The sequence below is a fragment of the Etheostoma spectabile genome, chromosome 11 (assembly GCF_008692095.1).
Source record: "Etheostoma spectabile isolate EspeVRDwgs_2016 chromosome 11, UIUC_Espe_1.0, whole genome shotgun sequence".
NCBI lineage: Eukaryota > Metazoa > Chordata > Actinopteri > Perciformes > Percidae > Etheostoma > Etheostoma spectabile.
The window spans coordinates 16,972,872-16,985,853 of NC_045743.1; the positions used below are offsets into that span (position 1 = coordinate 16,972,872).

Here is a 12,982-nt window from a genome sequence, read left to right on the forward strand (position 1 = left end):
TCAGACACCGTCCCTGGTCTCGGCTGAGACAGACCTGGTAGGTCCAGACGTTCAGAGCAATGGCATTCTGCCGTAGTGTAGGAAGACTCACTTTACCTACTTGTAGATTTAACCTAGCACTGCTCAATTGTGGAGAAAAAAAATCATTATTACAATTTTGATCAATATTGAAATCATCATCAACAAGATTACTGATAGACTTTTGGAAAGATGTCTGAACTCGTGTTATGTCTCTAACAAGTTGGCTTTGAGCTTGACCAGCTGTGGCATCTGGAGGAACTGCAGCGACTGCAGAAGCATTACGCAACCTTCGCTAAGTAATTCATTGTGTGCTATGCATATTACATTGGGCCCAGAGTTCCCACTTGGCCCTCAGACTCTGCACTCCATTGGCCGTGCATCCTCAAAATCCACTTTGCACTGTTCCCAACCCCCCACCTCTCTCTACTTATGAGACTGCAGCCAGTGGAATGAAAACCTTTAAGTGCCTGACTGCATGTGTGCTATCTGACGCAAAAGTGTATGCATTGTGTTATTTTGGACACAGCAGGAGGTTTAGTATAACACAGTTTTTGAGCCACTATTTGGCAAATAAAACTAACCAGACTTAGTGCAGAACATGGTCCAGAGGCCGGGTCCACAAAGAGAGACCTTGACTACGCTTCCCTGCAAAGGCAAAAGGCAGTGACTTTGTTGTTACATTACATTTCCGGGACATCCTTTAACATGTGTCTTGAGTCAGTTTCGTAGTTTTTTTGAGAAAGTAATGGGTCGTCTTGACAGTAACTTCTAAAAATCCAGGAGAAACCAGGAGAGAAGACCATGACACCAGTTATCGCTCTTTGACTTTGTTTTGAGTAACGGTACATGATAGCAATACAAGTACAGTAAATGACTGCAAGTAATAGTAAATCATCTGACATATAGGCCATGATAACTACATGTTATAGATGTGTTACTATATGATTTTATGATTTTGTAAATGGTGATCAGCAACAAATATTGATCATTTAGAAGTTATTTTCTCTTGCCAAAGACATTTCTTCTAATTGCCAGATTTACAGTTTCCAAACTTTAATTAATTTAGCTGGAAAACCCAAACACTTTAAAGTCATTTTTCTCAGTTCAACACTCTGGTGGAGTTTAGGTTTTTTGTCCTTTGTAGGGCAGCATGGCTGTCAGACTTCAGACGTCTAATTTCATTTATATCTTCATCACAAAGTCTAGTTATTGACTTTCAAATGCTGGGTACATGAGAATAAAGCTGATCCTGGGCCAGATTCCCCCTCCCGGTAATGGTTCTAAAGACTGAACGGGCACGTCTGTGCACACGCTAAGGAAGGGCGCTGCACAAAACGTCTATTGTGTGCCAATAAAAGTATCAAGTGGAGTGAGGTGCTTGTACCTTTATCTGTGATTTTTCACTTTGAGGATCCAGCACCCATCGTGTCTGTGTGATTTGAGCGCGTCCAGTTGTATTTCGTCTAAAGACTACGTCAGATTTGACTCTGGTGTGAGTGTTTTTACGTCCCCTGACCTGCTCCAAAGTCCATGCTGGCCATGGCTATTTCAAATCGCAAATATTAAACATGTTGAATGTTATGATCCGATATTCTGTTGTATCCTGGAGCTTATTCCGCTAATCAGCGGATCACAAAGGGAGAGAGGCGGTAGAGAAAAACAAGGAGCGCTAACAGAGCTAACAGCTAACAGAGGAAACAGAGCATTAGTTATTGTGGTGTAATTAAGAAAGTTACAAGAGACGGTTTAATGTTATATGCTTTTATTTTGAAGGTAGATGTTTTATTTGGTAATTTGATTTTTTCTGTGGGCCTTTCCTGTTGTGCTGCAATTGCCGTCATTTGGAAGAAGCACACGTAATTAACCCTCTGAGCCCGAGACACTCGCCCACGAGTAAAAAAGCACCTCTGATTCATAGTTTCATAACTTTTGAACCATACAAGCGATTTACTCACTTTCGGTTTTGTCTAAATCCTGACGATTTCATGTTTACGGAGGTCTTTTCCCTGTCTTTCTAGCCTCTTTCTATCCAGCCTGGAACTTCAGCCTCTTTGGGCTTTAAATCCACACTGTTATATCCAAGATTGATCCACTTTATGTCCATAATTCATCGTGTTTTGGCTCATTACACACACACATACACACACACACATACACACACACACACACTCACACACACACACACACACACACACACACACACACACACACATATACACATACACATACACACACACACATACACATACACACACACACACACACACACACTTCAAAGCAAAAGAAAATGCAGAGAAAAACAAAATATATTATGCTACATTCATACATGATTTCTTATTAAATTAAACCATTCTTCTGTGAACTTAAAGTATATAACTGTCTCTGCTGGCAGCTACAATAACTGTCTGAACAGTCCAAGGATTTTCAGTATTTGGGATTGACAATCTGCGTAAAATGTATTTCCTACCTAACTGCAAATAGAGCCATTTTGTCTGCACCTTTGATAACACCACTTGGAAATCTAAAATGCGTACCAGGCTAGTGAGCTACAGTATGCGTAGCAATCCTGCGGTGGAGTTTTAGTGTGTAAAGCATAGCAACCCTTTATGTGGGAGGATAGACAGCTAGACTGCCAAGGTTTCTCCAACAAGCAAGATCCACTAAAAGGTATCTGTGTGGAAAGTAGGGGGGGGGTTGGGTTCATCTTCTTAGGTAATACGGGTAATACGGGTAATACGAGTGTCTTGTGGAGAGGCGTTGTAGTTAAAAGTAGCCCATGACATCCTGAAATTTTGGTATGAAATCTGTTCCCGTGAAGCCATCGAGATCATGATCCCACCGCTCCTGGCTCCGACTCCACATCCACACACTCTGCACAGAAGCAGCAGTCGCTGCTCCACAAAAAGCCAAAATAAGACATTTGGCTTTCTTTCTCAAGGCTCACTGAGTACTGACGGGTTTAAAAGAGAAGAGGAAGACGTGGTTTCATTGGTCATGACTAATACCAGCTTACCACAAACATTAGTCTTAATTTAAACCTGTTTCTGACTAAAACAATGATTTAATTTTGATTTGCACCATATTTCTGGCTAACATGACAGGTATTAATGGTATAATCTTAAATGAAGCTATGAAGAGCTCTACGTCATGTAACATATTTACTTGCCTTAAAAATAAGACACAGAAGCTGCAGGGGAAGCATTGGGCGTGCAGTGACCATTGCTTAAACCACCAACGTTACAGAGTTAAGCGTGGCATAAAGAAGTCATGGTGTTTCATTATTCATCGGCGTGCAGACGTTGAGTATTACTTATACATTAGAGTCTTAGCTTGTTCTTTTTCTGCTACGACCATTTTCATTATTTAAGGAGACAAGTGCAGAGCAGCGCAGAGGCCTATGTTTTAAAGATCTGAGAAATTACTTCCGTTTTATCAGCTCTTAATATTCATTTATTCCTCATAGGCGTGCACCGACTTCAGGTTTAACACCACAGGGCACCGAAAGATTAAAATTACATCCAGTTTAAAATTACCTCATCGGAGATATATAGATATTTGGAGGCTAGTTTTTGCCACTGGTTCCGTTATATGTCGTTTTTTGTGATAAGTGAGCTATTTCAAGTCATTGGCTCCATACTAGATCCCTCCTAGGACTTCCCATCCCATTCCTGCAGTTGTGTGTGTGTGTGTGTGTGTGTGTGTGTGTGTGTGTGTGTGTGTGTGTGTGTGTGTGTGTGTGTGTGTCGGCTCGTGCTCACACCAACAAATTTGATGAATTTTCAAGAGACTGACCATTGATTTTGTGTCTTCTCCCGTCCCACAGGGGAAACACATATAATTGCACTCTGTAGTAACAATGAAGATATGTATACCTGTCTTTAATAAATAGATATTCTCTGGGGAAATTTGTTTTCACATTCTTTACAAGGGGCTCACAAATGTACATACATAGTACACTTACAGTAAATACAGACACCAACCTCAAAACACCTCAGACCTTTTGCAAAATGAAAAACTCTTGCAAAAACCCATATTTTGTTACCATATGAAATACACACATTTAATTTGACTTCCTTCAGTTTGAACCAGTTACACACTGCTGTTGCTTAACTAAACACTTTCAGCAATACTACATCTCAGTGCTTAGAGTACTGTAAGTACACAGAGGAAGTGCAAATATACAATAAGTTCACCAAACACTACACCAGACCAATGCTGCAGGAAAATAGCATTTATTTCTCTCTATATATCCAAGTCAACATGGAGAATCAACAACACGTGCTCCAGTGTTTATGCTGCTGCAGTAGTGTGCTAACACTGTCAGCTCAGCAAACAACAGAAAATACAGGTCACAATCACAGAAAAACAACAGACCAAAACAAAGATCTGAAAAAGTAGAGAAAATACTAGACATTATATTCTTCGCCTAGCCGGATCTGGAGAGAACATCACAGGTGATAGCCTCGTTGGCACGACAACGTGGGAAGAACCGTCTTGAATGTCGAATCCATCAAGTCCAGTTTATTTCATCCATAAATATTGAAATTGCATTGCTCAAACCCTCCGTAATACCCTTAAAACTAGAGTATAAACCTAATACAATAAATACACTATACAGTACAATACTATAGATACATACAGACAAATAAAAACTATACTATTCAAATAAAAACACGTTTAAAGTGCTTGTTGTGCTGGCTGATAGTCTGCAGTGATGGTGAGTGAGTGGGTGAGTGAGCTGAGGGTGGGGGGGGTTAGTGGCTCAGTCCCTAGGGAGTTGGGTTGGGAACCGAAGGGTCGCTGGTTCTAGTCCCCACGCGGACCAAAGTATGGTGGTGGACTGGAAGCTCGGCACTGCCGAGGTGCTCTCAAGCAAGGTGCTGAACACACACACACACACACTCTGACATCATTCCAAACCATGTGTATGATCTCTCTTGTTCTTGCGTGACTGTGGAACCCCTTCCGCCTTTTCATTCTTGACCCTCGATCCCATGTAGAAAATAATATATGTAACCTGCTGTAAAATGTCACGGGAAGGGGTCTTAAAAGTGCTGATATGACAAGCAACTGTAAAGAGATTCTCCTTTACCTGTTTACTTGTTGAAATGTCCAAATGAACACGGTCCACTAGTGTTACACAAATTTCATTTGATACATTTCTTCTTCTTTGAGCACAATCTCCGGCTCCAGGTCTTCCTCTCCTTCACCTCGGCCTCTTCCTCTTCCTCTACCTTCGTCTCCTCCTCTGTGGATTCCCCCTCTCACTCTCATTCTTCTTCTTCTTCTGACGTCTTCCATTTTGGTTGAAGGCAGATGAACTTACCTGCCGCATTTTATGAAGTGCTTGAACCTGATTGGTGTGTCTCCAATTAAACAGTCGTGTGTTTGCGCTCCTGGTGTCTGAGTTGAACCAGTTGGTTCATAGGTGGGTTTTAATTTAATTAATTAATTAATGCAAGGAACTGACAGCATGCTTAACTTCTGTGTCAAATGCGTACACGTGTGTTAAGTGTTTGCAAATCACTTATAGTATAGTTTTGCAAAAAGGGTGACGCTGACGATGTACTTACTGTTGTGCAAATATAGGCTGGTGTTGTTCTTTAATTTTAGTGTGTAAGCAAAAAAACTGTAAGACAGCAGTAGGCCGACATTGGTCTCAACCCTCTAATGCATGAATTACTTTTTAAACATGGTAAAAATGTCTTGATGTGGTTTTATTACTCCAGGATGCTTAAATAATGCAAATGCAAAAAAATATTAAAAAACAAATAAGCACAACACACTGACTAGACTTACAATTACTGAACTATATGGCCACTGAAAACATATTTCTGATACATAATCTTCCTTTAGGAACTCCTTATTTAAACCAGAAGGGTTTATTGACTATTAATGTCATTGGACCAACAGATAATTTGAGTGCGCCAACATGATTTACTTTGGAATAACTCATTTTTATTGGAGAGCAATTCATTTACATTAGTGTGTAATTAATAATTAAGTTAATGTATTAATTACATAATGGCTGGAATAACATAATATGAATACATTTTATGTTTTTGTTTTAAAATATTATTGCAAACATAGTGTTAGAGTAGCCTAAAGTTATAGTAATTCAATCTGAGCCCATTAGGCAAAATGTGCACATTTCACCTCAATATTTGCATAATGTTGCCATATGGCAACAAATTAATTTTAGCCTTTTACAGAAAAAATACAACATTTTAACTGGTTTAAATGACGAAAAAGAAAAGTTTACTTATTCCAGATAACAGTTGATTTTTTTTTTTTTTTCAAAGAAATGCTTCTAAAATTGAGAAAAACATTTAGATTTTGGCTGATCCTGGAGCTTGTGTTTAGTGTGGCACATGAAAAGGGGGGGGGGGGGGGGGGGGGGAGGACAGGATTCTGTGGGTATGTGAAGTCATCAAATGAGTACGACTTCAAAATAAAAGACCTATTTACACAATTGAACAAAAAAAACAATGCATTTTACATGGTTTATTGTGAAAAAGACTAAGAAAAAGAATTAGTTGCCATATGCAATAGAGGGTTAAATGGCTGTCTTGGTCTTCCTTCTGTCTTGTCTTACATCACTGCTTTACTGTGTTTGTGTGACAGTGAAGGTGAAGATGCAGCCGCCACATCTGATAACAGCAGGAGGGAACTTGGTGGAGCATTGTGGGAGCGTTGTGGGAGCGTTGTGGGAGCGTTGTGGGAGCGTTGTGGGAGCGTTGTGGGAGCGGGGAAACCTTTTCCTCAGAGAGGGAGCAGCACCGGCAGCTGTTTGAGATTAACCAGGGGCAGACAGCTGGGCTTAGTAAAGCTAGTCATTACTACATGAGTCTCAGTGGCATTGGATAACCCGAGACGTAGCCGTGACTCTCTCACACACACACACACACACACACACACACACACACACGCACATATACAGATAGACATACAGGGCTGTTCTCTATCTAGCTGTTTCCGTGGACATTTTTAGAAGAGAGAAACAGCTTTTTCAAGCATTCTGCGATGTGATGGAACCTTTCTCTGTCTCTACCATACAGACAGAAGATGCACGTCTCTCTGCCACTAATTGCGAAAGGCTTTAATCCACCTGAAAGCCCCCAAAATAATCAAAATAACAGGTGTGGGGTCTGTGTAGACAGTTTACCACAGGGTACACGAGGATCCGACGTATGAATTCGTAAAATTAATACTGCATGTAGAAATATTTTACAACAGCATTCTAATCCCTTACGCTACCCAAACATTGCCATGTCCTCTTCAGTATTTTCACATGCACGTGTTTCACGTTTTACTACCCAGACGTTCAATCCGGGAATTTGCTAAAAAGAAAACGGCCCCAACCCATTAGTAACTTCTCGTCATTTTGCACGAGTGCAGCCCAGTCAGGACCCGCTGGTGTAGATGTGAGTGTGAGCCGCTGTGTGTCTCTACGTGTCGGCCCTGTGATTGACAGTGGGTGACCTGTTCAGGGTGTATCTCGCATCATGCCCATAGTCAGCTGTGATTGGCTATAACTCGTATCCATGACCCTCGGGATTAAGCGGGTACAGCAAATGAAGGATAGATGAATTGACTTAGTTACATGACTCTAACTGTACTGGTGACGTGTCTTCCACTTCTTTACCAATCAGATCCTGCTGTTGTTTAAGACCACGGTTAGTCAGGCTCTGCCGCCAAACAACACCTCTCCATGTTTCCACTGTCGACTTGTTAATGTCATTACTCACTTTGATTCATGTGTGGACAACGTTATATTTACTGCTGAGGGCATGTGCCCAGACTTTGTCGCTGTTCCTTCCTGACTTTTTGGTTTCTTTCTCACTAGTCTAGCCAAACGGATGGGCATTTCTGGGATAAAGCCGACATCCATGTCCCTCCCATTCCGCTAGTTTTGGACTCCACACTACTGCACCAAGGGCAACCTGCACAATTGGTTTATTTACATTTAGCATATTATTTAAGCAGTTGCACATTTGGTTTTCCCATACTGTTTATATTCAAATTTTCTTTTCTTTTCTTTTATTCCTATTATTATTATTTAATGTATATTGTATGTATGTATATTTTTCCTAGTATTTCATTTATATTTATATTCTGTGTTGTGTGACTGATTTTGCTGCTGTAACACCGTAATTTCACATTTTTCTTGGGATCAATAAATATCTATCTCATCTATCTATCTATCTATCTATCTATCTATCTATCTATCTATCTATCTATCTATCTATCTATCTATCTATCTATCTATTTATCTATATCTATCATCTATCTATCTATCTATCTATCTATTATCTATCTATCTATCTATCTATCTATCATCTTCATGTACTTATCTATTATCTATCTATATCTATCTTATCTATCTATCTATCTATCTATCTATCTACTATCTATCTATCTATCTATATCTATTATCTATCTATCATAATCTATGTATCTATCTATCTATCTATCTATCTATCTATCTATTATCTATTCTAGTATCTATCTATCATCATATCTATCTATCTATTATCTATCTATCTATCTATCTATTATCTATCTATCTATCTATTCTATCTATCTATCTATCATCTATCTATCTATCTATCTATCTATCTATCTATTCTATCTATCTATCATCTATTATCATCATCTATTCTATCTATCTATCTATCGTATCTATCTATCATCTATCTAGATCTATCTATCATATCTATCATCTATCTTCTATCTATCTATCTATATGCTGCACAGTATTTGTGAGGACCCCGTTGCAGCATCCGGGGCTTAGGTGTATTGGTTTAAAGAAATGCAAACAAGCCCTAGTGTATTTCCCCCTGTTCCAGCATAGATAGGTGGCGTAGCCAGACCATACGCACTGGCAAAACGCTGTGGAGACTTTCTGACTTACTTGCCAAAAAATGCTATATTTACTCACAACAGTAGAACACTCCCTGAAAGATGAGCAGTTTCATATGCACGTGTACATTTGCCAACCTGATGAATAATGCAAACAGTTAAAACACAAATCAGGAGACACCTAATTAGGATGGATTTTCTGCCTGAGCCTGTGGTAATCACTGGACCTGCTGTACTGGAGAGTTTTAGGATTTGGTTTTTTCGTGCTGTAGCGTTGTTGGTAATGAAAATGTTCCATGACCAAACTATGCATAAATGAATAATTTAATTATCAAATAACCTGAAAACAAACGAGAAATATAGATTATTTCCATCGGTTTTACTGTCTTCAGTCAGCATGTTGTGTATTGCAATTGTTAATCAGTATGAAAGGTACATTTGCTAACGTCATGCTTAGTAGAAGTTGTACTTTAACCTGTGTACACATGTACAGTATGTATGTGTACATTTTAGACTCTGAGTATTTGTGCATGCTATTCGTGCTATGCCTGTGTCGACACAAAGGCATTACCGTGACAACCCCCCATACAATGACTGTTGAGTTGGGCTACTTTTCTGAACATTTGGCTCTGACACAAACCCAACAATGCCGTGTAGTCCAATCAACACAGCTCTGAACGAGAGACGTTTCCCCCGGCCGCGGCACACGGAGCGGTGTTTGGTGTGTTTTGCCCCAACGTGTCCTTCCAGGCAGCGCGGCGATGATTATGTTTAGGGCTGAGCTCAGGGTTAGCTTCCTGGAAGGCGACGTAGGAAGCACACAGAGCTCTCCTCATCAACATAGAGCACGCTGTGTTACCCAGAAGAGGAAAATGTAGCTCGTCCCTTTGTGTTGGTCTGGCGACGAAATCCAACTTTTGATTCTCACTGTTAATCAATGTGAGCGTGTGTGGCTGTCTGGTATTTACCGCGAGGAAACGAAGAGGCTTACAAAGCACGTGTTGTTAACAGCGTCTTTGCAGTTCTCAGTAGAGTCAGGACGGCAGCTTTGGGTTGCTTTGACTTTGATGTTTTTCTCTGTAATGGCTTTCTGTTCCAGGACAGCTTTCAAAATTCAATTTCCTTCCTACAGATGTTTATTGTCTTTGTCCCTCATGCTTCTTTTCCCAGACTCTGAAGTCATCTACAGAAACAGCGATGGCCACGTCATCAAGTTCAACATCCTCACAAACGAGACCGAGATTGTCCTGACGAACACAACATTTGTAAGTATAGTAGTTTGACATCCTGTATGTTAAATCATGAGGATGTCTCATGCTGGAAATGCTTCCATAATGATTGGCATTGCAGACAGTAAATCTATCTCTCTGTGTCCTTCTCTCTCTCTTACTTCCAGATAAATTTCAACGTAGCGAAGTACTCCGTCTCCCCCGATCTGAAGTATGTCCTCTTCGCTTATGATGTGAAACAGGTACGTTTCTTAAACATGAATGGGTTTGCGGTGAGAAAAGACAGACGGCATTTCAGATTTTTCACATCTCTTTTCATACAATATCATACACCCCTTTTCACCCCTTTCATACGTTGCATACGAGACTCTGCTCTTATTCCCGCTTTCTGTGTTTAACAATGTACTCACTCAGATGAATATGATGTTAACGATGGTTACGGCATCGGTGTCGGGTGAAGGTGTCGATGACAGGACAGTGTGTAGAAAGATGACAGCACATGTTAACGTGAGGTTCGACTTATTAAGCAATTGAAACAAAAGGGCAATTCAATCTGATCCTGTGGTGACATTCGCATATTCAGTTTCATTCAGAATTGCCACTTTTTTGCAATGCATTCAAGCATGCTCTTATTTTGAAAAACCACCATGCTAAATGTTGATACCAGCCAGATTCAAAAAGGATTTAAATTACCTTTAAAAAGTCTTATCTGGCAAAGTGTGTAAAGATATGGTCGCTCACCTGGCTTAGGCCTTACTGGAACATTTGCAGGTAGGAATCAGACCTGCTGCCCTTTGTTGCATGCATGTCATCCCCCCCCCCCCTCCCCTTTGCTGTTTTCAGCTGTCACCTTAAATAAAGACCACAGAAAGCCCAAAATAATAATATATATATGTATTATATATATGTACTGTTTATATAAAAGTACATCTTGTGTCAGCCCTCCACTCAACATAACTAGTTTTTACTGTTCACAGCAACTTAAGGGACAAGCAGGAACTATATATGAGACTAAGCAGACTATTGGTTTTTGAAGAGTTACACAATTTTGAGATGTCAAGATGTCATGATAAAAGCGGCCCAGCCGACTTTCCATCCCTGTCACTCACTCCTTGTGTTTTATTGTTTATGAAATGAGATTCCACAGTTATAAAGACTGCTAAAGTAGACTCTCAGGGTTGAAGATACAGTACTTCTACCTAGTGCTTGATACATTTTGACAAGGGCGTGGTTGGGGGGGGGGGGGGGGGGGGGTGCTTAAAATTCCCCCGTGGCCTGTGTGCGACAGGCAGGTCACATTCGTTCACTAATAGAGCAGCGGGGCCAGCTTGAACCGTAATTGCCAGCTTTCCATCAGAAAAGAGAAGATGTCAAATGAGATATATGCAAATTGGACCCTCCACTCTGGAAGGGATGAACTGGGAGGATTAGTGACGAGGCAATTCATCTGAACCCATTTGCTAAATTTGCATGGAAAGTTTGACGTTAAGATTTGAAACAATGCAGCGAACAGACACACGCCAGTTTAGTTTTAGCATAAACTAGGTTATGTTGCCAGTGGTCTGTTTCTAATCTAGTTTGTAAAGATGTTTTTGTGAGCCCTAATAATGGACTTAAACATGCAAACTTACGACTACAATACGGGTTTGTAACACCTTCCTTTGTAATGGATCTCGCAGGAGGAGGTATTTCAGGATGAAGCCGTTTGTAGGAAGAGTCCTCAACCAATCAGCATGTTCCTGCTTTATGGGAAGCTGCAGTTTCAGGACCGCGTTTCTAGGCATGACAGCCTAGAAACTGTCTCCTTTTAACAAATAATCAAAATACCATAACATAAATGAACCAACATACCTAATACCGAAAAAATGTGCAGCCAATTGAACCATTAAAATATGAAATATCACCAGTCCCAGCCTTGAACACTAGGTCTTAACTTGAGTCTCCTCTGACTCACTTTTAAAAGAAGCCAAAGCATAAAGAACATTGATGAATAAAGATTTTAAAATCCCCAAACCAATTTTAACCGTAGTTCCATAAGTAATATCAATGAATATGAACATTATAACAGCTAGAAAGAAACCATTCTCACTTTGTACAGTTTGTTCTTTATTAAATCAGAGTACAGCTTTGAATATGTACAGTCAACTGTTCTAATGACACCGGTGAGCAGTGAGGTGTTTAATGTATAATTCATGAAGTTTCTGCCTGTGTGGACGCTGCTGACTGCAGTGGAAACAGTGTGTCTCTTATTTATGACAAAGTATTTGTCAGAGATGCACAATGTGCTGAGCGTGTAATCCCTGCAGAGAAACACAAGAGATGGACCAAAGCTTCCTAGCGGGCAGACATCTGGTGAAAAGACTTGTATGCATCCAAAAACCACATTTCAGAGTGCAGCCCTATCTCCTAAATGTTCAATTCACATAATCTCGTTTTATAAAATACAGAATTTCATCTCTTTTCCCTGCAGTGTCTGCCCCTGACAGCTAAAATATGATTAACACATGTAACTTAAAGCACTTGGTCAATCCTCATGTTGTCCTCATGTTGTCCTCATGTTGTCCTCATGTTGTCCTCATGTTGCCCTCATGTTGTCCTCATGTTGCCCTCATGTTGTCCTCATGTTGTCCTCATGTTGTCCTCATGTTGTCCTCATGTTGCCCTCATGTTGTCCTCATGTTGCCCTCATGTTGTCCTCATGTTGTCTTCATGTTGTCCTCATGTTGTCCTCATGTTGTCCTCATGTTGTCTTAATGTTGTCATCATGTTGTCCTCATGTCTGTCCCCATGTTGCCCTCATGTTGTCCTCATATTGTCTTCATGTTGTCCTCATGTTGTCCTCATATTGTCTTCATGTTGTCCTCCTTTTG

The 12,982-nt window shown here is 40.3% G+C and overlaps 1 protein-coding gene across 2 annotated transcripts in view; it reads left to right on the forward strand.

Moving 5' to 3' along the window:
* dpp10 (dipeptidyl peptidase like 10) overlaps positions 1 to 12,982 on the forward strand; it is a 207,935-nt gene that overhangs the window by 134,079 nt on the left and 60,874 nt on the right. For both annotated transcript variants that reach the window (XM_032529936.1, XM_032529935.1), the window contains exons 4-5: positions 10,054 to 10,148; positions 10,280 to 10,354. In XM_032529936.1, the coding sequence (XP_032385827.1) occupies positions 10,054 to 10,148; positions 10,280 to 10,354 (170 nt within the window). The remainder of the gene's footprint in view (positions 1 to 10,053; positions 10,149 to 10,279; positions 10,355 to 12,982) is intronic.